This window comes from Diorhabda carinulata, chromosome 7 (assembly GCF_026250575.1).
Source record: "Diorhabda carinulata isolate Delta chromosome 7, icDioCari1.1, whole genome shotgun sequence".
NCBI lineage: Eukaryota > Metazoa > Arthropoda > Insecta > Coleoptera > Chrysomelidae > Diorhabda > Diorhabda carinulata.
In genome coordinates, this window is record NC_079466.1 from 19,329,850 (window position 1) to 19,356,486 (window position 26,637).

The 26,637-nt window shown below is 33.1% G+C and overlaps 1 protein-coding gene across 1 annotated transcript in view; it reads right to left on the minus strand.

The window, feature by feature from the left end:
• The window catches only part of LOC130896355 (paired box protein Pax-6-like), a 122,025-nt gene that overhangs the window by 1,562 nt on the left and 93,826 nt on the right, over positions 1-26,637 (minus strand). Inside the window, exons 6-8 of the mRNA XM_057804375.1 lie at positions 3,975-4,142; positions 764-1,031; positions 410-660 (exon numbers count right to left, since the gene is read on the minus strand). Of these exons, the coding sequence (XP_057660358.1) occupies positions 410-660; positions 764-1,031; positions 3,975-4,142 (687 nt within the window). The remainder of the gene's footprint in view (positions 1-409; positions 661-763; positions 1,032-3,974; positions 4,143-26,637) is intronic.

Consider the following 26,637-nt stretch of genomic DNA (forward strand, 5'->3'; position numbering starts at 1 on the left):
CTAGCCGAGGGAGACTGTAGCTCCACTGCGTAAATCCTGAACGGGACAAGAGGTTATGGTGGTACAATGTCCATTCACTCGTTTACTCCGTAAATTATACATAATGTTTTGGGCCAAGGGAGGCCAAATAGAGAGAATAAAGATGTGATCCCACATAAAGGCTGGTTGAAGAGACCAGTGAAACAAAGTAAGGATCGAAGAGTAAAATCTCATTTTAGTTGCCTTTTACGACATGCACGAGGCACGTTGATGGTATTCTATGAAGAAATACACAGAAATACTTATTGCAGCATAGCAAAGTTGATTTTCTACCCTTATAATGTTTTTGCAATTGGTTGATTGTTACTACCACAACTATAAAATTGTCATTAAATATCCAGTGATGTATAATTATAAGAGTTAAATTTACCTGTAGAAGATGTAGCACTGTTATTGTACTGGTGACCATTTACTTGATATGGTTGTGAAGGGCTGCAAGGTGAGGGTCTAGCTCCGTAGCCAAGTCCCGTGAGATCGTATCCTGGAGGTCGACCCATACAGTATCCTCCCATTGCACCAGTCATTGTTGGACTTTCTCTTTGTTGCAAACAAGCGGCTGGTGAAGGTCCCATTCCGGATGCTAAACTATTGTGAGTAAAACTAGACATAGTAGACATTGGACTGAAAAAGAATATACAATTAACCAAAATATTTTCAAGTTATATCACACAAGTAATAAATGTAATTGAACCAATTTATAATATATATATATATATATGCTTACCTGTATGTTTCAGCAATAGACATTGTTGGTGCAATTGTTGAATACATCGTAGTATTATTAAACGTCTGTATCCTTGGAGGGGAAGCGGACGAAACCGGATGCTCTGCTGAAACAGACGTCCCTCTTCGTTGGTTTCTTAACTTCTCTTCCCTTCTCCATTTCGCTCGTCGATTCGAAAACCATACTTGGATCCTGGCTTCGGGTAAACCAATTTTCGCTGCTAGCCTTTCTCTTGCAAATACATCTGGATAATGAGTCCGTTCGAATTCTACAAAGAAATATTCCATTTGAATTGATAGAAAAAAAAATATTTTTCCGTTTTTCGCACTAAAAATTGTAGCTAGAGCACTGTTATTCATTTCATTAAAACGTTTTCCAAATCATTTTAGAGGTAATAATGTCGTGATTTATATATTGTAATATATATTGTACTTGACCATAATTTCAATCCCAGACGATAAATATTTGAAAGCTCGAAAATATATTAGAGTTAGTACACCTTGGTGTATAATTTTATAATAATCATACTACGAAAACACTCATATTCTAGCAGACTTCTGTGTACTTGTACTAGCAGCTAATTGACAAGCACTTCTAAAAAAATTATCACGCAAACATTTTACTCACTGCTAGTTGCTTTTTGCGTGGTTGGTAATACAAGCGTTAAGAAGTGGATCACTGATTACTAGCACTAGTGAATTAGCACTTCATAACGCTAGTCGCCATTCTCCAGTTGTTGTTTGTATGTCTACCAGTAGTTGTAGGCTGTTACAATGCCGGAGCTGAAGTGGGACGTTGTTTGTAGAATACTACGGATATCAATTATAAGAAAAGAGATGCGAGTGAAAGTGCTATGAATGAGTTATTGGAAGAACTTCAATTTAACGATTTTGGTTTCATTTAAAAGACGCATTGAAAATCAAAATTAAATTATTAAAGATGTGCTACTGGATCGAACTTAAACAAAGTTAAACAATCAAGAAAAAGTTGGACAGGAACAGAGGATGTTGACAAACTGAAATTGGGATGATCAGACATTGTGGTACTCGAAATAAGTATTGTAAAGTAAAAAATGAGTCTCCTGTCTTCAAATATCTTGAAGTTTAGTTTTTGGCAATATAGCCCTTCTCATTGCCGTATCAGTTTTCTTTATTAAAGGATTTACAAGTGCCTAAAGTTCTTAAAATATTGAAAGATTCATTCTCATAAAGTTGAAGTACTCTGTAGGGTCTTCATCTGTCAGTTATTATAAAAGAGTATTCAAAGCACCAAAATTTGTCTCAAAACACTGCTGTGTAAAGGATCAGAAGACATTTTTTTAAAATACAATAACCACTGCATCTACTGACCACTTCACAAGTACAACTGACTTGTCCTAAAATTAGTACCATTACTAGTACCACGTGCTAATAGTAAACTAGCCATTTCTATACGGGTCTAAATACTAAAGTATTTTTAATCGTAATTTGTTTCATACAATAATAATGTATACAGGGTGACTCATTTTAGAGTTACAATATAAACTGTGAATTTTTTAAAAGGCAAAAATGAAGTTTTCATGTTTATTTTTATAATGTGTGCTGTACGAGGGTTGCTACTTAAGTTTTGAGATCCACAAATACATTTTTGCAAGCGTTTGAATCAATTGTCGAAGCATTTTTTGACTGTTCAAAAACATTTTTGTTTGAACTGATGTGTGAGAGTTTGCATTACTGTGGTGGAAAATACTTCTACGTTGCTCTAATGCAATGGTGACGATATGTCCAGTTATTCCAAAAAAACAGGCAACCATTTGTTTCAAAGTGCTTCATGCGAACAACTTTTGTTAGATTTGACTTGATAGACCCAAAAAATCGATTGTTGTTTAGTTTCGGGTTCATATGGATAGATCCATGATTTGTGGCCTGTTACAATAGACGTGTTTGAAGCACCGCCATTGAAATTTTTCAGCATTTTTTTGCACCAATCGAAACGAGTTTTTTTTTTGAGCGATTGTTAAATTATGCGCTATCCAACGCAGATAAATCGTTTTGACAATCAAATGCTCATGCAATATTGGATGCATGCTAATGGAACTAATGCCCAAGTATGACTCAATCTCACAGTATGTCAATAGTCAATTTCAGACGATCCTCACGAAATTCATCCTGTAGTGGAGTGCGACTACGATCCGGAAAACCAGCGAAGCATGGTGTCTTGAGAAGGAGCTTCCTCACCAAAAGTCGAAACGAGTTGATCGGCACACTTCTGTTAGTTTAATTATTCCAGTTAGACAAATACTCAACATGTTGCCCAATGACTATTTAGTATCTAATATCCTAAACACGATCGGAATTCGTTGTAAACATATCTACCGATTTAATTCAAAAATATACGTTCATTTGCTGGTTTGGTCTTATAAACTGCTTCCCAAGTACGTTATAAGGAGAAGCCTAAAGGATTGAGATTGGTATCCTGCTATCAAGCCATTTGCTTGAACACATTGCAAAATGGAGAGGCGCAACGTTTTATTGCGTCCAGAGGTCTGTATAGGGTACCATTGTATCACTGAGTGTTATCAAAGACTATTGGTCCTATAAATCGACTTCAATTCCAGTCCACGCCTTCAATATTTTCTGGGAGTTGGATAAGTCCTTCCCTTTTCTAGAATAGATGCTTATTTTTTCAATATCGAAGATGTTGCTGAATATTTTAGCATAAACTGAGGTTCATTAAAAAATAGAATGTACTCTACCAGAATGTTGCTCGTGTTTATTTGATCCATAATTTGTTCACAAAACTGCAGCCCTCTATTAATATCATGTTCCAGTAATTCTTTGGAAATTGCTAACTATGTAAGGATGCAATTTATGTGCTTCGAGAATTCGTACTATTAACAGGTAGCAGTATATCATATATTTTTTCTTACATGTCTGTTTTACTTACATTTTTTTTTCTATTTTACTTATAATATTTTGCAATATGATTAGCAGGTAGCTACATTTTCCAATAATAATTAAAAATATGAGAGTCGATAACTGGAAATACGTTATGAACGGTTGTTATTAAAATAATGTCATATTTTTCTTTTCTTTGCTTTATTCATTCATTGTAGTGTTTGCAATGAATGTACTATTATTTAATACAAAAACTATTTTTTTGTTTGGCGGGTTCAGAGGCTATTGTCAACGTATATTTTAAATTGCATTTAAGATAATAAATATTAACGTACCTTTCTCCAAACTGTCAATTTGGTCATTGGTAAACGACGTTCGATTCCTCTGTAGTTTTCTTTTTAATCTTAATCTTGCCTGATCATCATCTGGACCTATACTCGAGCCAGCGTTAGAATTATCACCAGAGTTAGTTTCATCAGAGTGCACCCCATCTATTTCTACGCCTAGAACAAAAAAAAATAATTAGCACGTATCAACTACAATATATAAGCGACTCTTAATAAGTTATGTACACTAATACAACAATTATTTTTAGCACATGTTTTACAAAAAAATGCTGGCGTTTTGTGCATCCATTCGACTGTCTGTAGAAGAGATATCTCCTTACAGGTAGCTAGTTCGGGTTTTTTGATGGATCTTATTGGCCAAATTATCTCAAATGACATAAATTTACGTGAATCGACATCATTAGACATCCATCAACATATATTTTCTCGTGCTGAGAGTGCTTTTTTACTTGTTTCTCCTCGCTATTATACAAACATCGCATTTTGACACTATTGTGAAGGACGTGAATAATAATTACCCAAAAGGTATTGATTGCCTTTGACAACGAGTGATAATAGTATATTACACACCGAGCTGGGAAGCATTTCATTACTGTCGAGAGATTAGATATAGTTAACCAAGACGCGAAGCGTCGAGGTTAGCTATAATCTCGAGACAGAGACAGAACTTCCTACCAAAATTAATAAATCTTTGTTTCGTTTTGATCATACCTAAAATATTACAATTAACAAAAAATTACCAGGCATCTTTTTCAGAATAATCAAGCATATAACCTATACTGTTGCTATGTGGTAAACAACTGTCACCAATATAAATAAATGTTGGTAAAGTCGGATGGATATTAAGTTCGCGAATAATTGATGGATTGTTTTCCTCCAAAAATACGACAGGCTGCTGGCGCAGTAGCACACAGGTTGGTACCGGAAAAAGGTAAGCATCGCTATCTAAAAGCTAATAAATTATTGAGAACAAACCAGACAAAAGAAGCCCTCCTCTCTGTGGGCAATGTACGATGCAAATTGAAGAAAAAACTGATATTTCCAAACATGGGAAACTGTTGGCCTTCCTAAAATGACAAAATTTAATGTAGGCTTCATTTCTATAAGTAGTTTGTTGTATTTCAGTTCATTGTTGGTTTTTATTGTTGGCCATTGAATAGGTATTATAATATTTGTCAATGTATTATATTTTTAAATATAAAAAATATTCATCTAGAATAGATGAGAAAAATTTTAACGATCACAATATTTTAGAGGGTGCGAAGTGATGACGGGAAATGAGGGCGGTAAGTAGAGGTGTTCAATATGACACTTTCTAACCTTCAATGAAGTTAGAAATTTATGACATATAAATCGTGTATCTTATTTAATTAAAAAAACAGCTCTTATTTATTAACTTCCCACTACAAACTACAAAAAAATGCGCTAGCGTTTTGTACATCCGTCCGTCCGTCTGTCCGTCCGTCTTTGAGGTCATTTTTCATTTCATAAACGAATTATTACGAGAATTGTCATGAAATAATTAGGACAAATCATTGAGTAATATTAAATGAGTTGAATATCAATATTACAATTATTAGAATAACGAACATTATTTACATTTATGCTCGAGGCTTGGGATACTTGGAAATGGTTGCATACGAGTTGCGTCCCACTGTCAAATTTTAATAGGAGTTGCAGTAAGAATCGTATATGAATTGCGTTCCGAAGACCTTTCGAGAATTGTGGTACTAAACACTTCCGTAAACTAATTACACTTCCCAGGATTATAGATATCTAAATATTGAATAAGGGCTAACCGTTTTCCTACCTAAAGCTTAAATGAAATAATATTTAATTAATATAACTTATTAATAATAATACCCCCTCTGGTACCCCATCCACTACCATGGATGAGTATAAATTTAAAGTAATAGGTTGAAATTCTATGACCAAAAACATTCTTAGTAATGCGTAGTTAGCCTATAGATAAGAAAATGGTCAGCCCGGACACAACTAGCTTAGACTATTATAGGTCCGTTGACCGAGGGACGCAATTAGTGTGCAGCGTTGGAAATATCTATTACGAACATACTCACGCAATGGGTCCTTAGGCCGGCCCTGTCCAGATACAATGGAATTTTAAAATTTGGTGAATTCGCCCGGCGCCTTTAATCTGTTTTTATATAAACCATGGACACGCCTTTGAAGAACTTTTTATTATAGAAGGTCGTTTATCAAAGTATTTCTTTTAAATAATTTCTAGGAAAATCTATTTATTTATTTGTTGTGTTTCTTTTTGTTCTAGAACGTTGTGGAATTCTATTTGTGGTATATAAATAAGTTTATGTAGCGCATCTAGTTCAGTTTTAAACAAATAGTCTAAGTGAAAAGATTGAATCAGTAAAAGTAATCGCGGAAATTATTTAAGTGATATTTATAAGTAAAATATTATAAGTTAAGGGTATTGTATAGTGTGTAAATAAATTAAGAACGTAAGAGACAGTGTTTATTAATTCACCCCAAGAATAGAAAGAGTGTAAATAAATAGGAAAAACGTTACGTATCTATGTTTTCCTCTATAAGAAAGGTGGACTTCAACGTGGACTATTCACACTATAAGCTTGATGGATACCTTAGTACAGCATATTTTCTGTGAGAGTACGTTAAAAGCAAGATTCCCAAAACTTCTTTAGCAGTCTATTTGGCTTTATACTGCTTCCTCGAAATTTCTAACAGAAGCGACAGACAAGGGATATTTGCTGATTTCTCTATATCCATTTGGTTGTTATACAATTCAATCATTTCAATTTCTCTCAATTTTTAAAAATAAACTTTCCGTTGTTGATAAAAATGCTTGCGATACTATAAAAAGCGGTCAAAAATGTCTATAATTTCATGTGAAACGTGTCGAATCAAAATAATGAAAATTCAAGAATAAATTCTGCGAAAAATAGAAAGAATCTCAAAAAATGTAAATTCATAACCTTATTAATAAAAAATGGAATTAAGCAGGACAATCTGTATGATATTGAAAACATGAATCGTGTCCTCTGATTAAGCGTAAACAACATCGACTTCATTATCTTATAAACTGTCCTGATATCTAAAAATATCGTTACTCCGAACGTAAGGGCTGTATACACACAGATGAACAAAACAAAAGCATATTCATGTCATTGACCCCGTGCTGTCTACCTATTATTTACATAATTACATTAATAAGACGTTATATGATTTTCTATAAGTGATTATATTCTTTCCATTGTATGAAACTTTTCACTCGGTTTCATAAATATTTTCATGAATAAAAAATACCACTATCAAAATATACTCTCATTATTTTATCTTCGTATCTACCCTCGTGCTTTTACATTCGCGTTTAAAACGCGTATAACCGGCGATAATGTATGGTTTCTTTAACACGTAGAGCCTTCCAGTTAACGATAACATAACGCGGCGCCCGCCGCGACGCTATACAGTGTGAGTTTTGTGATTTCGTACAGGAATGAACTGAGGGGAGATGTTGTTTCGTACTATTCATTTTATGCGCACAGCTAAAATTATTAGAACTCCTTATGTTTGTCAAATTGATACACTATTATTTTGAGTCAAGAAGAAGTGTATTGCATTAAATTTAAATTGAAGAAGAAAGGAACATTGCTCATAATAAAAAGTTTAGCAGGATTTGAAACCTAGAAGAAAACCAATTATTGAATTAATATTCGGTGTACGGAAATTATAATGGCGTTAATGGTATCCATTTGGATGTTTTTCCATTCTTTTCGGGCCTCGAGTATGAGTTCTTGGAGAATTAATTCTGATTGAGATGGCGCCTACATTCCAAATATCGAGTGCATTGTGCACTCTTGCGATGGGGCCTAGCATTGTCATCCATAAAAATGAATCTGACTCTCATTTTATTACAGAGAAGATAAATAATATGTTCATCGATGTTTCGAACATATCTATCCTCTTTTTAATAATCTGTAAATGGAATAATCTTCGTACGACGACCATGCATTAGTGTTCCTTAGTTCCTTAGTATGTAACGACTTCGCTAGCAAAATATAGCCTTTCTAGTCCTAGCCTTTTCCGAACCTTGTATCACCTGGTATTTATCTATACTGAATCTAGTTTCGTCCGAAAAAATGATATTTCACTATTGAACTGAAAGCCAGTCTTTGTGTTCCTGTGTTTACTGTAAAGGAGCGGCCATATGTCTGGAAAATAGCCTGGGTCCAGCAAGTTTCCGCTGTACGTTGTTCTAAAATGAGTTAGGTCAGCTGAATCATAACCTTCATACCCATTAGAATTCTAAGGTGCCTAGCTCCACGTCTCACGATACTATTAGGATAACTGAAGCCCGAGGAATTCCAAGTCTATTTGCGATTCGATGACTCGGCAGACCTTAAATCATGTATACTGGAATTCTAGTGACAAACATAACTGTGAATTTTAACTCAACAATTACTTGAACACGCTTAATCGATATGAACCAACGGCGTCGCGAAGGCATTTTAATGGGGGGTTAGAAGAAGTAAATTTTCCCAACTAGCATGTTATTTTCATAAAGATGATTAAATTCTTGTATGATTATGAGTTATTGAAACAAAACGGGTAATTCACATAACGTTTAATTAAATAAGTCTGATAAAATTTAATTTTAGAAATATTAAAACTATTAAAACTGACTAGGTCAGTTGTTTAAGACTTTCGCGGCCATCGTCTTATGAAAATTGGATTCTCGGGTTTTTAGACCGCCGTCGTTGGTTTACTTGGTAGTACTCGACGTTTCGCCTGGTCCAGTGCCTGTCATTTTCAAGAGAGATGTTGACTGTTGCTCGGTTTACAGTTGAATACTAAAGTAAACCAACGACGACGGCCTAAGAACCTGAGAATCCAATTTTCATAAGACTAGGTCAATTAAAATTAAACTTTAATGTGAAGGCGTCTCTCTTTTAATTTGGCCCATCTTGCGGCCATTTCCTTTAGAATCATCTTGACGACCAAGTCATTCTCTTTTTTCATCAAAGAATTTAGCCTTTCTTCGGTCATTGTCGTCCTGTAGGCATTTTTTACCAACTTAATTTGGCTAAATTTTCTCTCATTGGTTACTGTTGAATAGCCAGTAGTGAATACTACATTGTTCATGACCGCCTGTACATTTTCGAATAAAAATTTAATGAGGACGTCCAATAGAACACACAACTCTTTTCTATAAAATGAGTGAATGTCAAATTCTGTTGCATTGTTTCTATTTACATCTATTTTTTTTAGGAATTATCCGCCTTCTATGGTGTTTTATAAAGTAGCTTTCTGGATCAAGACCTATATTTAAAGCACGCGTGATTGTGCTCTGAATTAAGTTATTAATTTCTTCACTATTTTCCCTGATTGTCTGAAGTATCTATCACAGACTTAGTTATCATAGCCACATCTACTATATTGAGGTCTTCCTTTTCGAGAGGGCATGGTTTATTCTTATGGATTTCTTACACCGTATTTAGAAAAAATCAGTATGCTATTGAGTAAGTTAAAATAAGCATTGAATTTCTCAAAAAACTAGACATGACACAATGTAATTTTCTTTTAGCATCTTTTATTAGTATTGAAGAAAATAGTAAACCTAGAAGGACATAGTGGATGTGTATCGTTGCACGATTACACGAGTAATTTTTTACCTATCCTAAATTTCCCAACAACTTTTTATACATTGGTATCTCAATCAATTTGTGGGAAATTATTATAAATATTTTTTGTATGGAGTAGCATAGGATAATTTTCTGCCTCTTTCGAATATTATTCTGCGATTGATAAATTGATTTGCTCTTTTGACAATTTTTCTCGGAACCATTTTTGCACAAAGCTTGCTTTCTCATAGTGAAATCTTGAGTTAAAACCTGAGCTTAGAAGTCGAATTGGTATGCTGAAGCATAGGTCTTGATTGTATATTCAAATTCGCTCAAGTGTTTATTTACTATATTTATTAAGAGAGCATATAATACTATTTTTGGAGACTGAGCTTTGTGAATAGTTTTGAAGGGACATAGTTCCGAGATAAACGTATGAGGTGTAATCTATCCAATATATAAATTAGGTAGTTAAAACTGTTTTACAAAATAACTGGGACTACTATCAAATAATCGATCGTTGTACGAAACAAAAAATATTGCTCAAGAGAAAAAAGCAATATCCTTGCTTGAAAGTTAGTAGATTGGAGATAATCGAAGGTAAAGAATTTCTGATGGAGATGAGATGAGAGCAGCAGGATGATCCAGGATGAAAAGGGTTATAAATGAGAGGGTTGGAAAGGTCATAAAAATCTAACATAAAATAGATATTAGTGATAGACAACTGGTCTGGTTTGAATATACGTAGAGAATGGGAGATATAAGACTACTGACGCAAGTCATAAAGTAGAAACAAAATTAAACAAAGAGGACTTGATGATGCGAATTGGAATAAAAAGAGAACTGGAGGAATGTGATCCATTGTTTGGTTAAAATGATAGACTATCCTTTGGACTGTCGATTCAAAGTTTTACTTACATTTAGGTTGATAGAATCAAAAGTGCCCTCCAATACTTAACCGATACATTATAGAAAGAAAACGAATTTAAATTATTTCTTTATTGAAAAAAGTCGTAGATTTTTATAAACAGATCATTCATTCTTAAAGCTTTCTTTCGGGGTTGATGTTTAGTTCATTTGCTATCACTCGAACCTATTACCGAACATTGTTATATTGTTATACTTTACTTTGAATTACAGTTGCCGAATCGCTCAATTTCGCGCAAAATTTGATCGCGACGAGTTGCTCGAGAGCTGCCTTTTCCATTTATGGACGAACACTACTAACATATATGTATAAAACTCACAGCTGAAAGAAAACTATTAATTGCACGCAGCTGGAGCCTATTTTTGTGGATAGATATGGGTGACCAGATTATGTGGTGGACATTTTGTTGTTTCAGAGTCACCCCAATCGTAGCAAAAAAATCAGTTTCATTATTTAGTTGTCAGACTGGTCGGACCTCGTACAATTTTTTACTCAATTAAAAACATGATTTAAGTAACATGTGACAAAACATAAAAGTAATTTTTTATATCATAACTACTAGTTGTATTATTTTAGTGATGGTAAGATAGCGTATTTGTTAGTGTTAGTGTAGTGGTTATAGTAAACTTTGAATTCATTATATGTACAAGGACTATTTCAACTATTAATAAATTATTTTAATGAATATGAAATTAGAATAAGAAAATATTTCACTGTTCTAAAATTTAAAACACCATAAAATAAATGTAACTACTATTATATTAGGTATATGTAAGGTTCCTTTTAATACGAAAAGACTACAACCTGAATATGTCAGCACTTATCAATATATAAGTTGGGAAATATATTTGCATAAGAGTTGAGAAAATCTCCCTCAAATTTCAGCCATTTTGGACACTAATATTATCAGTCAGTAAGTCGTGTGATTAACACACAGATGGCGCTGTCATTGTCAAATCCATATGACATTTATGAAGTATCAACTTTCAAAAGATAATGTGTTAAATTTCACGACATTTCGATCAGTCAGAAAAAAATGACAGCCATTTAAGTGAAGCTACTTTTGTTATTTTCAAAACAATTGATTCAAAACAATTTAGTGTGTTAATTTATCATTGCTTCTTGATGAAAAAAGTACAAGCTCAGCAACGGCTTCTAAAGTGTTATTCAAACTGTGCTCTATCGAAAAGAACCGTTTGTTATTGGTTTGCTGAATTTGAATGTGGTCGTACAGACCCCGAAGATGGTTGTCCAATTGTGGTGGTTAGTCCAGAAGACATAAAAAAGTCCTCAAATTGGTTATATCTAATCGTAAATAGAAATTGCGTGAGATAGCTGAGGCCGTATAGACATCAGAAGCTCGTGTGTTTAAAATTATGCATGAACATATGATCATGAGAAAGCTTTTTCCAAGTAGGTGCCGCGTTTACTCACAGTCGATCAAAAGTAACAACTTGTTGATGATTCAGAGCAGTGTTTGGCCATGTTTACACGTAATTAACCAGATTTTTTGCGTCGATATGTGACAATGGATGAAACATGGATCCATCACTTCATTCCGGAATCAAAACGATCGTCATATGAGCGGACTGCAGCCGGTGAACCACATCCGAAGCGACCAAAGGCACAACAGTCAGCTGGGAAGGTTATCGCTTCAGTATTTTGGGATGCACGGAATATTTTTCATGGACTGTCTCCAAAAGGGAGAGACAATCAAAAGCCAATACTACGTAGAGTTGTTGGATCGTTTGAATGCAAAAATCGAGGAAAAACGGCCTCATATGTCGAAGAAAGAATCACTATTTCATCAAGACCTATGGCAATGATGGTTAAAATGAACGAATTACACTAGGAAATACTTCCTCATCCGCCGTATAGTCCAGATCTGGCCCCCAGTGACTACTGTCTATTCGCTGATCTCAAAAAAATACTGATATCAATTTGAAGCAAAAGAAAAATCCCTATACAAGAGAAATTAGAGAAGCGTTGAAATGATTGTATTGCTGTTGAAGGAGATCACATTGATGAATAAAATTTTTTGGCAAAAATGTGGTTTTCACAGTTAGTCACACGACTTATTGAGTGATATAATAGTATATTTGACTATCATATTAGTGAGTCGTTCTACACCACTCGACTGACCTCGAGCGTTCGGAACGCCCCAAACCTGCGACAATTGGCGATATAAACGAAATAGTTTATAAAACGGCACTGATAAGAGAGATAGAAGTGGCTATCGGCATATCAAAAAAACGTAATAGTTTTATAATAACTGAAGAATTCGAATTAACATTTCCCAGGCATAATAGTATATGAAACCTGGATCCAATAAAGTTGCAAATTCTACCTCCGATGGATAGAAATGAAACCAACCGGGCAAATCAATGAAAATACTACCAAATATTTAAATTAGCTTTCGCAAAACTGGATTCATTGTTAGTGTAAGGCCCGTCGTACTCCACTTAAAACTAACAAAGTCCGATGTCCTTTGAAAAGCTAATCAGGGATCACGGCTAGAACCTTTTAACTTCACTTCGCAAACTGCAACGCTCAAGTGTTTGAACTTGAATTTTTGCGCCGTTTTATAACTATGCATGAAACGTGGGTCTGTCTGTCTGTTTGAGGAAAGATATCGAGCAAAAACAGCCGTATTTGGCTAAGAAGAAAGTGTTATTTAATCTCACACATCCGGTATTGCAATGGCCAAAATGAATGAATTAAAGTTTAAATTGATCCTTTAAATTAATCCTATTCGCCAGATTTATTTTCCTCGGATTATTGTCTGTTTCCAGACTTGAAAAAATGGCTCGGTGGTCAAAGATTATCCAGCAATAAAGAGGTGATATCGGCAGTTAATGGCTATTCTGAGGAGCTTGAATATTCTTATAGTAAAAAGTGTATGGAACATCGTTGGGAAAAGTGTGTGAAGCTAAAAGGAGATTACGTTGAAAAATGAATATATTTTTTCCAGCATTTTTGTATTTTATTTATTAGGCCAGGTACTTCTGGGACCATTCTCTTATGTCACAATAGACGAGTACATCATACATTACTTGGACATCAAAGTATATATTTGTCCTTACGGAAAATTCTTTAACCGCCAAAATATATGAAAAAGAGTGTAGATTAATGTACTTTTGGCCAGATATGGCAACTGCTCATAAAGCGTGGGGCGTTGAGGGAGCTTTTGCAAAGTTGAATATTCCATTTATTGAGAGCTCTAAGTGCCTCAACTGAGAGCAACTGAACGTTTCTGGTGAAATTTGAAATGAAACGTACATTCTGAAGGTTGGGAAGCAACTACTCATGAGTTAAAAAAGAGAATTTTGAGCAAACTCCAGTAAACACCAGATTCAGGAGATATTGCAGAATTTAATACAACATTTAGAAACAAAAACTAGGAAAGCGAGCCAAATGCGGTGATAAATCAGTTATATAAAATGTGTGTAATTGTAATGTAGTAAACATTGTTTAATAGAATCAAGTGCAAATAATTAAATTAAAACAATCAGTTTGTATGTCCCCACAACCCTTAATCACCATTCTATAATACACGATAAATACTAAAATGTTTCAATCGTACCTAGTCTACCCTGTATGCGTTTATGTGTTTACGTAAGGCAAACATCTCCATGTTTAAAAAATAGATTAAGAAGTCACCAATAAGATACAAAATAAAACTGCAATAACCAACCAGAAAAACAACAAACTTAAATGTCAACAATCCTGGTAACAGAGACGAATATAAAAAACATGCATAAAAATGAGTCAAGGATTGAGTAAATAATTTTCTTTCATGAACTATAAATAATTTGAATTGATTTTTTTTGTTTGTCAACTATTAAGGTCAAAAAATCTTTGTATGATTAAAATAGATTGTATTGTGATATTCTGTTGTAGGTGATTGATTAATTTATATCTGACTAGTATAATATTTTGAAAAAGACCAAAGTGAGGTCGAACCGACAAAAAACTTTTCTATAAAAAGACGTTATTTATTAAAATAGACGTAAAATCAAGATCATTTATTCAAAAAGATACACGGGTAATCTATTGTACAAACCAAATCAACCGCTTCTTCCTAGAAGATCCGACTCTGTGTTAGGGTAAGAAAGAAGGGGGATATGGCGGATGCATTCTCCTTTCTGTTTGGGTGGGCCGGTCTTTCTCTCGTCTAAGATAAGACCTTCAGATCTGTCGTGGTGAAATCAGCCAACCAGAAACAGATGATAAGGAGGAAGCGAATGAGTCTCTCATAGGCGGGGTGACATTTAATAGATATTATACATTATGTATAAGCTTCAATATTTAATTGTTTATTTAAATTAAAACGAGCACCGGTGTCCTGTGATACAAGATATTATATTTAAACTTGTTTTCGTAAGTTATTAAAGAAAAAATATCGAGGATCAATTTTGGTCAGTAGACCGAAAACAAGAAATTATTATTATCATATTTGGCGTTAATGTGAATACACAACATACATTTCTGCGTTACCGAAATGAAATAATTAACTTTTTTTAGTCAAAAAAACGGAAAAACGCCCAAACCCGCTTTCATAGTTGATGATACTAGGAAGTAAAATGATTTTTAATATATAATTACTGATAAGAAAACTAGTGTCATTGTTAAAAGGGCGCAGGGTGCACGCCATTACACTCCTACCGACGCATTGAAAAATACACCTTCAATGTATTTCATTCGCGACATTTTTCAGCCTACGACCTCGAACAACTACCTCAGATGAATTGGCTCAAAGCTCTGAATAGACCAGTGTTTTCCAACTTTTTTGTGCCATGTCTCACTCAAGGAACTTGAGTGATGTGTGGAATACGTGGCAACAATTTTCTTACACATTTGACTAAATTTGGGTATGTGATTTCTGTTTCTTCACAAAGCCATGCCATCGCTCCTTTTATATTTAATAAAGATCTAATTCATTTTGCAATTCTGCGAGTTTTTGTTGATAATATGCTTCTGCCATAATAAAACCAAATATCATCACTTTTGCTTCCACTAGAGTTTTAATTATAACAACATTCTCATTTCTTTAGGTAAGTTTCCAGCCTCATTTCCAATATTAAGCCGTGCGTTGGAAGCGAAACGCTAAACGCATCGCGTAGTACTGGCTTAAGGATTCAGATTCTTAGACCGCGTCTCCGGATAAGGTCTACCAAACAAAATTATTGAATCAGTGTATTCTCATAGGTAATTGACAAGTATCGGAATTATTGAGTATAATCTTTAACACTACTCCTACCGTGACCGATCGAATGACCGTTTTTAGAATTTATTTTTCTTGTATTTTGCTTACTTGAAAAAATTTGTAGTTTTCTTTGCCTACCGCAACCGATAAATTGGCCGATGACATTGTTTTTATTATTATCCCTCAATCAGGGCCGGATTAAGATTTATAAGGCCCGGGGCTAAAATAATGACGGGCCCCCTTAAGGAATTCGGAAACTCGGAAAAATTCACAAAATAATATCAATACGTTAGATTTGTGGTATTAACACATCAAGAAATGCAGAATGATTTCCAAATGATGTGGCCCTTTTGGACCTGGGGCTATAGCACCCACAAGCCCCTAGCTTAATTTCTTTTTTGTAACTGTACCATTAGAATATTATTTTTACGAATTCAAAATTATTTTAGCTCATATTTCAAACCTTTAAAGTCGGCGGCTTCCTATCTAGCGCACACTATCTGTATCGAAACCGATAGATTGTTCGACGAGCGCTCAAGAAAATTTGATCTGCCGAATAGAGCCAGCCCTAGAGATGGGCAAACATACGAACTTGAATAATTATTATCATTAAGACAAAACGAAAACCCATCGGCAACATCTAAGATTTTCCAAAATGAGCAAATGTTCAATATTATATAAAATATTGAGCAAAAATTGATAGAAGAAACTATTTTTTTTTAGAATGAGAGCATTTTTGGTATTAGGTTAGCTTTTGAATTCTCCACAAAAAGCCTTTCAATTTAAGAATGATTTTATTAGGTTAGGTTAGGTTAGGTTAAGTTTGGTTAGGCTAGGAGACTATGACTATAATCGCATTGATGAGAAAGTATTAACTCTTTGTTACTCCGTTGTTAACTCTTTTATAATTTTTTTCTTTTATTCACGGTAATAAACATTTCAAGCTAAATACAGGGCTTGAAGATACCGTCTGTATACATGCAAATGTGCGCTCGATGTACCCTCCTATATAATCTATGCGCTCGAACCTCTATTTATGTATGACCCTTTTCTGAGTATTTCTGATCTTGTTCTTCACGAAATGTATTTTCAGAAGATCGATATAACTCTTGTTTGATCCACCACATTGGTTCTACATATAGTCTTTCTGTTGACGCACGACAATAATAAGATTCAACATTAGCCAATGAATTTAAAAACGTCATAACTTTTAATCTCAATTCCTCGGATCTCAGTTTTCTAGGATGATTCTCTGGAATTTGTCTAATATACTTGCGTTCACTATTATTTTTCCCACAGTCTCCCTCAGATACGTTATTTTTGAGTAAAATCAAGCTTCAACGCAAGAGTACTATTAAATATGTTATTACAAACTCAAAACTTCTGATACTTATGACCCAAATGATGACTTGTGGAATAATTGCGTTTTGAATTTGTCTCTTAACTTTATCCGCATTTAATTGGATTTAGTTTGGCAAGACATACTCTCGTTTCTTTGACCAAGCTTTTTTCCAAAATAAATCAAATTTACTTACGTACGTACGTCTTTGTTCTTCAATCAGCTTGTGGTATACTAGAACGATTTGTTGTTGCAACAATTTACATGTACATCTACTATCTAATTTTTTTCTGATCCACATTTTTTTCTTTTTTCTTCTTGGTTACATAAGATAATCCCAGTTCTCTTCGTTTCCTATTTTCTTCATAGAAACATCTCTTCTCACGCAACTGAATTTTTTCTTCTTTATGTTCCCATATTTTTTATCACCATAGATTTGTTGTGTCTCTATGACATCCAGATCCAACAAATTTTAGAAACTCCATCATTATTGTGGCTCTCTCCACTAATCTGACTTTCTTCGATTTTTGTATCTTCAAGTCTTTAAGTCGAGAAGAGTGCATCTTCCAATTTTATCCTAGCATCAATGGATTGTGCAATATTTGCAAAATCGGAAATTATTGTAACGTCATGATTCAGAGCTTCCTTTAATAAATTCTCTTAGTTTTCATCAAATCTTTTAGTTAGCTTTAGTAACTCTGGTTTAACATTTAGTTGATGTGTATCATTTCTTACAAATGAAATATTTCCCATTTCCAAAATTTCAACACTACGGGACATGATGCGTGTCTAATAAAATTGAAACTGATATTTTCGTCACCTATTTCACAAAATTTTTGCATAAAACGAAAGTCAAAACTGGGCAACTCCTCATTCAAAAATACATTCTCATATTACGTGCTTAATTAATTAAGAACGAAACAAAAAGTAGGTTTTGAAAAAACTCCAAAAATACGCTTTTTGTTTAACCTTACTAAAATGAGATATACACAGTTTTCCTGCCAACTGGTACGGCAAACTGGTACTTTATAAATACTTTATAGCGACGTTATTTGAAGAAGAAAGAAATACAAATTTTGAGAGGTTGGACAGGTTGTAGCTACATAATTCAGACAACGAAGGACACTATAATCGAAATTCCAAGAAAACATGGAGATACACACATTTTTAGTTTCACCGAATTGTAAATTTTGGGACCAAAATCAATTTGATCATAAAGTTTTCAGTACAAGTGAAAGTATTTCATATTTTATGAAACTTTTCACACCATATTTGGTGATTAAAGTAAAGTCTATTGACCCTAACAAAAAATAACTTTTGAATCTTCCATATGGAGTTTTTGTTCTTTTTGTAAAACAAGTCGCAACTGAACTGTGATTTTAAATATTTAAATGAGGTGACCCATCAAAAAGTTGAAGTAGACAATTATATGTTTAAGCAAAAAGAATATACTTTTGGTTTTTCAATATATTTCGCTACTTTTAAGCAATACACAATTTACTTGGAAATAATTCTTTTTTACCAATGATATTCTATAAAAGAGTCTAGACCTTCATGATAAGGAAAAGGATCCAATATTATACCTCCCTCGAAAATAAATCCTCAATGTCTGTAAAACTCCGAGCCATCTCTTCTCTAAAATGGCAAGTTTTATCTATAAACAAGCAGATTACAGGATATCGTGTGTGTAGTAAAGTTAAGAGGTATAAAAATCAGAAGAGTTTGTTTTCCCTAAATTCCACTTTAGTTTTTCATGTTTCTGTCTAAGCTAGCTTACAAAAATGTTAAGTGTGCGGTAACCTGTCGTAGTTTCTTATTTAAGTAATGTTTACAATGAAGTTAAGAAATATGTGCTGGTTTCCTAATTTTATCCACGTACGAGTTACCTTATTTATATCAGTGCAACATAGGATTCTAATGTCAATTTTTCTGTAGAATGAAATATGGCAAATATAGTAACCGAAAATGCATCTTAACGATATATGTGGAATATATAATGTTATAAAATCAACATGGAAAAGGCTTTTGATGTTAGAGTAAATCAAAGAATATAGGCGTCTGGTCACTATATGGGGATGATCCCAGAAGAACTTGGCTTCATCAAAATACCACTATATTAGAAGAAACACAAGAACAGTCATCAAAAGTGAACGTTTTCAGTGAATTTGTATTTATAGAAAGAACTGGTCACTGTTATGTGAAACATTACTTTTATTTTAAATGCCTTAGTCCAACCAATATAAAAGCTAAACTAGATTCTACTCTGGGTGAGACTGCGCCTTCGTTATCAATAGTAAAATATTGGATAGCAGAGTTTAAACGAGGCCGTAGGACCTGCGAAGACCAACATCTCAGTGGTCGTAGTAGGTATTTCAAAATGTGGGATACATCGCATATTAAATGAAAATCTTGATTTGAGAAAGCTGTACGCAAGATGAGAGCCGCGTTTGCTTACCATGGAACAAAAATAGCCTCATGAAGATGTTTCCATCGAGTGTTTGACAATGTTTCATAGCAATAAAGCCGTTTTATAATCATGGATGAAACATGAGTCCTTCACTCCACACCCGAAACAAAAGAACTAACAAAACAATGGACTGAAAAAAGGGGACCGGCTCCAAAGAAGGCAAGGGTACGGCGTTGGTGTGAGCAAATATTATGCAACATTTGAGAGAAGAAATCAAGCAAAAACGGCTACTATTAGCTAAGAAGAAAGTGTTGTTTCATCAAGACAAAGCACCAGCTCACATATCTGTTATTGTAATGGCCAAAATTAATGAATTAATGTTTGAATTGCTATCTCATGCACCCTATTCGACAGATTTAGCTTCCTCGGATTATGTTCTATAACCAAACTTGAAAAAAATGGCTCGGTGGTCAAAGATTTTCCAACAATGAAGAGGTGATGTCGGCAGTTGAAGGTTATTTTGAGTAGTTTGAAAATCCCAATTATAAAAAAGGTATCAAACATCGATGGGAGAAGTATATGGTATAGAGCTAAAAGGAGATTAATTGAAATATAAATATATTTTTACAAAATTTCTGTGTTTTCTTTGTTGGTCCAAGTCTTTCTGGGACCATCCTCGTATTGTCTTCAGTGTAGAGATTGATCAGAAACTTGAGAATCAAATTTCATCACACAAAGGTATCAAAAATAATACGAAGGGGAGAGAAAAGCGATTCTAACGATTTATGACAAAACTAAAATATTTCTTTGAGTCAAACATAGGTGATTTGATTGGAGGATGTAGGGGTTTCAATAGAGAGAATGCTGATGAAATTTTTCAGTTATTTGATTAAAACAATCCAAATCCTACTGAAATTTTTAATGTCGATTCAAGTGCCTTTTTATAGTAAATGTCAAAAAGTCTTCTCAAAAATGACAAACACCAGTTGGGAGGTACAACTAGCAGAGGAAGAGATATTGATACAACAATGGTTGTTTGCTTTAATTCTGCTGGGTAATCATACTCACTAGTAATTGTTCGTTATTTTCATATTTATTTCTGAATTATTTGTGATTGCAGGTATTTATCAATTTTGTTAAGATGGCATCTGTTCTAGATGGCCACATGAGGATGTTTGTCTAAAGTTACATAAACAAACCTGACGTAGATTTCAGTCATTTGATGTTACAGCGTTTCAGACATTAGACGAATATTACAATAAAAGTGTTAATTACTAGTTACTAGTTATTACTTAGTTTCTTGTTTGGTTTTAGTCTTTGAATTCCGTGGTTGTTCAATGTAGTTTTTTATCGCATTGATGATTTTTTACCCTATTTTGTAATTATCAACATGTCTGTCCTACGTAAACAGCGTAACTGAGGAACGTCATAGATTTTACCATTTTATATCGCAAGCTTTTGAATAAAAAAACGTTTTTATTATTAATAATAGAGAAATCTGTTCTATAACCAAAACTAAGCAAAGTATTGAGAAAAGTGGTTTGGAAGTGATGTTGAAAAGGTATACTATTCAGCTGTGCCGAACAAATGGCACAAGTCAAGCTGTATAAAAGAGAATAACAAAAATCCAAATGTCAACTGAACCTATTTGTTATTGTCCCTTTTACCGTAGCCGTTTAGTCCCGCTTTATTAGTGAACAATTCACACTTGACTTAACAACAAAACTAATTTTATAGAGAGAAATATAATCTATTATTACATTAAGAGGACTGTAACCCTCCATATTTCATAAAGCATAACCGATACTTAGGATCTAAATTATACGATATATTTCGAAGAAGGGTGTTTCCGTTCTCTGTGATCCGCCCTAGTGCCACTTACAATCAGAAGTGTACATTGATATATCAACATTTTTATAATCGTGCGTATATTCACCGTTGAATGTGCGTGACGACTGCACTTCATAAGTGAGAGTTTGAGAATGACTCTACTAACTAGGTAATTTTTCATTTATAAGCATGAAGTACCGATGGATATCCATTGAATAATGGAAACGGAATAAGTACTTCATATACAATTATATACCGTTTTTTCATGTAGAAATAGTCAGTGATGTGTTTGCTGAGTTAAAACAATTAGTATTTCAACACATGTGTTAAAAAGTATATAAACTGCTTGTGTGTCTGATAATTAATACTACAGTCTACTTAATATGATTTTTAAACTTTTAACTTACCTGTTAGTAAAATCAAGACAGTCATGAAGAATGTTTTTCTTCACTTTGGAAAATAAATTCTCATTCAACTACGTTATACATTACCCAGTAATAGTAATAACACTTAATTTTAACGTTTAAACTATCTTGCAGACACTAGTATGTATTTGAACACAAATCACAACAAACTTTCAATTTTTATTGTAAACACTAATATAACCCCAAAAAAATCATATTGACTACTTCTTCAGTTTTCTTAAATTTGGCCTTTTGCCTTTCAGCACCCAGTCAAATTCATATTGTATTCGCGTATTCCTTTTATCATTCGAGACCATATATCACATAAGAAAAAGAAGCATTTCAATACATGTACATCTTGTTATTTTTTGATGATGATGAGTGTGCAATCTAACATTTTCATAAGTGGTCGTAGGAAAAATATTTCACTTAAGCTGTCACCATATCATTATGAATTGAACCCTATGGAATTGATTTGGGTTTCGAGTAAGAAATGATTCACTCGTAGCAGCCGAAAATACTACTTTTAAACTAAAAGATGTGAAAGATCTTCTAATAAAGATAATGGAATGCTCAAGTTAGATAGGATTGTATATATAAGATATGATCTTATATAACCGATAATCGTTTCTTTTTCTAGTGATGACAATTATGCAGATTCTCAGTGAATAATTCTTTATAACTTTATATAAAATCATTTAGTTTTTGTTGTTAACAAATAATAGGCAATATAATTAACAATTCTGATATACTGTCAATTATTTCTTTGTTTCAAATGAAATTTAATAAAAAATTATGCAAATAGCTCAATGATGAAAGTATTTTTATAGGTTCCACATATGATTTCCTGTTTTATATACATAGGTACCTAATCTTGCTATGGTATATTCCAAATAAGCAAAATAAAAGATATTTGCAAAGGAACATTTTTTTATATTTCATATTCAACAAAGTTTTTATTAAACTGATCTTCATTTCTCATCCTCTTCTCTCTGAATAATGCAGTTTCCGTCTATTGTGGTTTATTAATTCTGAATTATTTACATTTGATCAGAAACGACTCAGTTTCTTCTAATTCTCTTTAGATTCAATTTTACAATTGGTCCTATTTTTTTTTTTCGTTTTCATTATTATACATTCGCTCTTTCGTCGTGTATCTATTAGATTAATTATTATTTAGTTTGTGGTTCATTATTTCTAGTTTGTATATCTAATTTTAGTATGACGACTATTTTAAGACATCGCTTCTAATCTCGTAATTTCTGGTGGTGTGATTCACGTTTCCTAAAATGGAGTTTAAGTTATTTGCGGTAGCCAAATTTGAATCTAGTGAAATCTCACACAAGAAGTTATCAATATTTATTTTTTTCTGCTTTACTGTATATTTTACACCAAAATTATACTATCATGTATTCTCAAATAAAATATAGTACAATTTATGTTGTAAGTTGAGTAAAAAAATTGAATATTTTTTATTTATAGTGCTACTGAAAAATTGGTAACTGGACATTTTTAAAAAACCTCCATAAAATTTGATGTCGTCAATCCAATCAATTTTGTAGGAAAATTATCGCTGTACAATAAAGGTCATCCATGTTTTTTTCTTCATAAACCTGACCGTTTAAAGGATGTTGGAGGTTGAACTTGAAGACAAATTTCAGTGGGGTGCAAGGAGCGCACGTGCATCGAGCGAGATTTAGAAAACATTTGGTGCATCTAGCGCACACCACCTGTGTCGAATCCGAAAGGTCGTTCGACGAGCGCACATGAAAATTTGATCCGCCGAAGTGAGTCCTAAAGATGGGCAAACATACGAACATTTCAAGCTAAATACAGGGATTCAAGATACTGTCTTTATAACATCAAATGTGCGCTCGAACCACCGTGCGCTCGACTCGCGCGCGCTCGCTGCACGCATTTACAACTTTCAGTCTTGCTGATAAATTTTATAACTTGTAAATTATTCAACATTATGGAATGAAAAATACAAATTTTGAAGAAATTAATTAAACATAATTATTTATTCATAACTGTACTGTACATAATTAATTGATAAATGATTATTAATTATAAAAAAAATTGTTTGTAACAAAGTACGGTAACGTTTTCCATGTTATTTTACCACTGACAATAAGAATTGAAATTGCTCTAAATTTTTAGTTAAGCATTTAATAATATGTATCTTCTTATGTGTAAGGCATGCTGGAGTTGAGCTATTACGTAGGTTCCTTCTTCCACAGCAGTTTCCATTCTTTCTTGTACTGTATCTTTTATTTTATTTCTTGTCATCCTATTCTTTGATTTTCTCTTGCCATTTCTAATCTGCTCCTCCTTGGTTCTCCTTCCCTTTATTTCGGAAGTTAGTGCTTTATATATCTTCCGTATTAATAGTTATTCTCCCATTCTCATAACATAGACAAACCTTCTTTCTTTTTCTATATTGTTTTGAATTGATTTTTAAATTCAAATTTTCTCTTACAATGCTATTCCTTATTCTGTCGTATTTCGATGTAATCTCCATTTTTCTTAAACATATCATTTCTGTGTATTTTGTTTTGTGTTTGTGTCTATGTTTTGATCTTTATGTCAACATGGGTGTGGTTACTTTTTTCTCTATTTCTATTTTTATTGGTCTTGGTATCTCCTGTTTAGCGAGAAACTGTGTCTTAATTGCTCGTTCATCTCTTATTTCAGTTTTACATCTTGTGTTAGTGTCATGCCAAGGTATTTGAAGATTTTGACCTGATCTATATTTGATTCTCCTAATTTTATCTTTTTATCATTGTCTTAGTTTTTTGTTTGTATTTATTATTCGTAGACTGTCATTGTCTTCTACAATATTAACAGTATTTAAATGTATATTTTTAGTAACTTTTTTGAAAATTCCGAATAAAATTGAAATTTTCTGAATCATTTATCAAAATGCATATCAAAATAGTTCAGAGTGATGAAAAGCTCCATTTGATTGAATTATATTGTGAATATAAAATGTCGAAATAATAATTTTCATTTACTGGAATGAGGAAAACTGAGATGATGAAATTATTCCCATTGAAACCAAAGCTTTAATTTGATGAAAATTTTAATGGAAATTAATAAATAAATATTCGATTATTCGAACGCATTCAAATTCAACTGTATGATGCAACTTTGAAGTACTGACATTTGTATTTTCTTGACAGAGGGGCCTCAAAATATGGAAAACCAATTTGACTTCCACAAATAAAGATTATTTATTACGTAGATTTCATTTTGAGGATTTTGAGTGAAGCTGTGCGTTTTATTATTCACATTTATGATGGGAACACATAAAAAATTTGAGGTTAAGAATATTTTTATAAACGAAATAAAGAAAATGCGTTGATTAAAATTGAAAACTTCAACTATTCCAATGGTAAATTTGACGATGCGTAAAGATGCATCATTCAAATTAAAAAAAGACTGCACAGTATGTGCATATATGTATATACGTGCTCCGTAATGGTTCCATTAACACACTTTTACATACCTAAGTATGATAGAAGTTTAATTCATTATATTTCAAAAACATTATTCATTTCTCAATAATAGGAAACTAGTTAATTCAAAATAAACTTAATAATAATTAATGAGAGTTATAATAACCTTTCACAAACATTAACGAAGCCTTACCACTACGTCACATAGTAGCACTCGTTGCGTTGGGCTAATTCAACACATATTTTTTCAACGAAAAATCAAAAATTGTGAATGTACGTTATGGATGATTAGTAGAAATAAATCTCTTTAAATTCTTGGAATTCTATCAAAATAAGAAATAAAATTTGAATATTCTATTTGGAATATTATATCTCCATATCTATTTGATTATTATTTACTATGAAACTACAGGGTAAGAACAAATTTCCGTACGAGTTGATTATTTGATAAATATTCCGAAATTGATAAATTGTATTTATAGAGCCAGACAGAATGAATTTCTCCACGATTCTAAACTCCTCGCCTGGGTTTTTGGTTTTTCCCAAAGTCAGGTATATTAGGGAATATTAATTTAATTTAAGCTACTTGTAAGTACATTAAAAAAGTTACTTGGAGTTTCCTGGGTCAGGTATGGATGGATTATAGTTTTATTGAGGGAATTGGATTGGAGGAATCTTTACCCGTATTAAGTATTTTTAAATGCAAAGTCACAAGCAGATGACTTAAATTGTGCTCTATGAGAGAGAAAAGGGCTGTAAAACACTGGAGTCCCTAACTAATATTCAGAGAGAAAAAAGAAAATCTAAATCAGTGACAATACCACTGCACAACACTATGATTAAGCCTACTGTATTGTATGGGGGTGAATCGCAGAAGACTGCAGAAAAAAATAGAATAGTGGGAAAATGCTACGTAAAGTACGAGGGGCAAGAAAATGTAAAACGATTCGTGGAGAAGAAGAACGAATGCTGCGTCGAAAGAAATAAATAACTAGCCTAATATTACACAGGTAATCAGAGCTTGAAAATTCAGGTTGATGGAGAAAATTTACAGATTGAGTGCAAACAAAATTGCCAATCAGTATAAGTGGAAGGAGAGGGAATCAGAAGAAGCAGAGACAGGCTGAGAGGGTTTGGTGGAGGTAACATAAGATTTGGGAAGATTATGTATAACTGAGTGGAGAGAAAGAACACAGGACAGAAACCTGGTGGAGAGATATAGTAAAGAGCATAGAGGAAGATAAACAAAACAGGGTCTAAAAACTTTGATTATATTTAAGTTTGCAATATATATTTTGTAGAATATCAATTGTACACTTTGTTGTTTAATTTGTATAATTTTGCCACAATCCCACTACGAAACCTTTCTTTAATAATAAAGCTGAGTGTACGATTTATTTCGCTAAAACATGAAAACGACATCATATATTCGATCTGAAATATCTTACTGACTGCGCCAAATCAGTC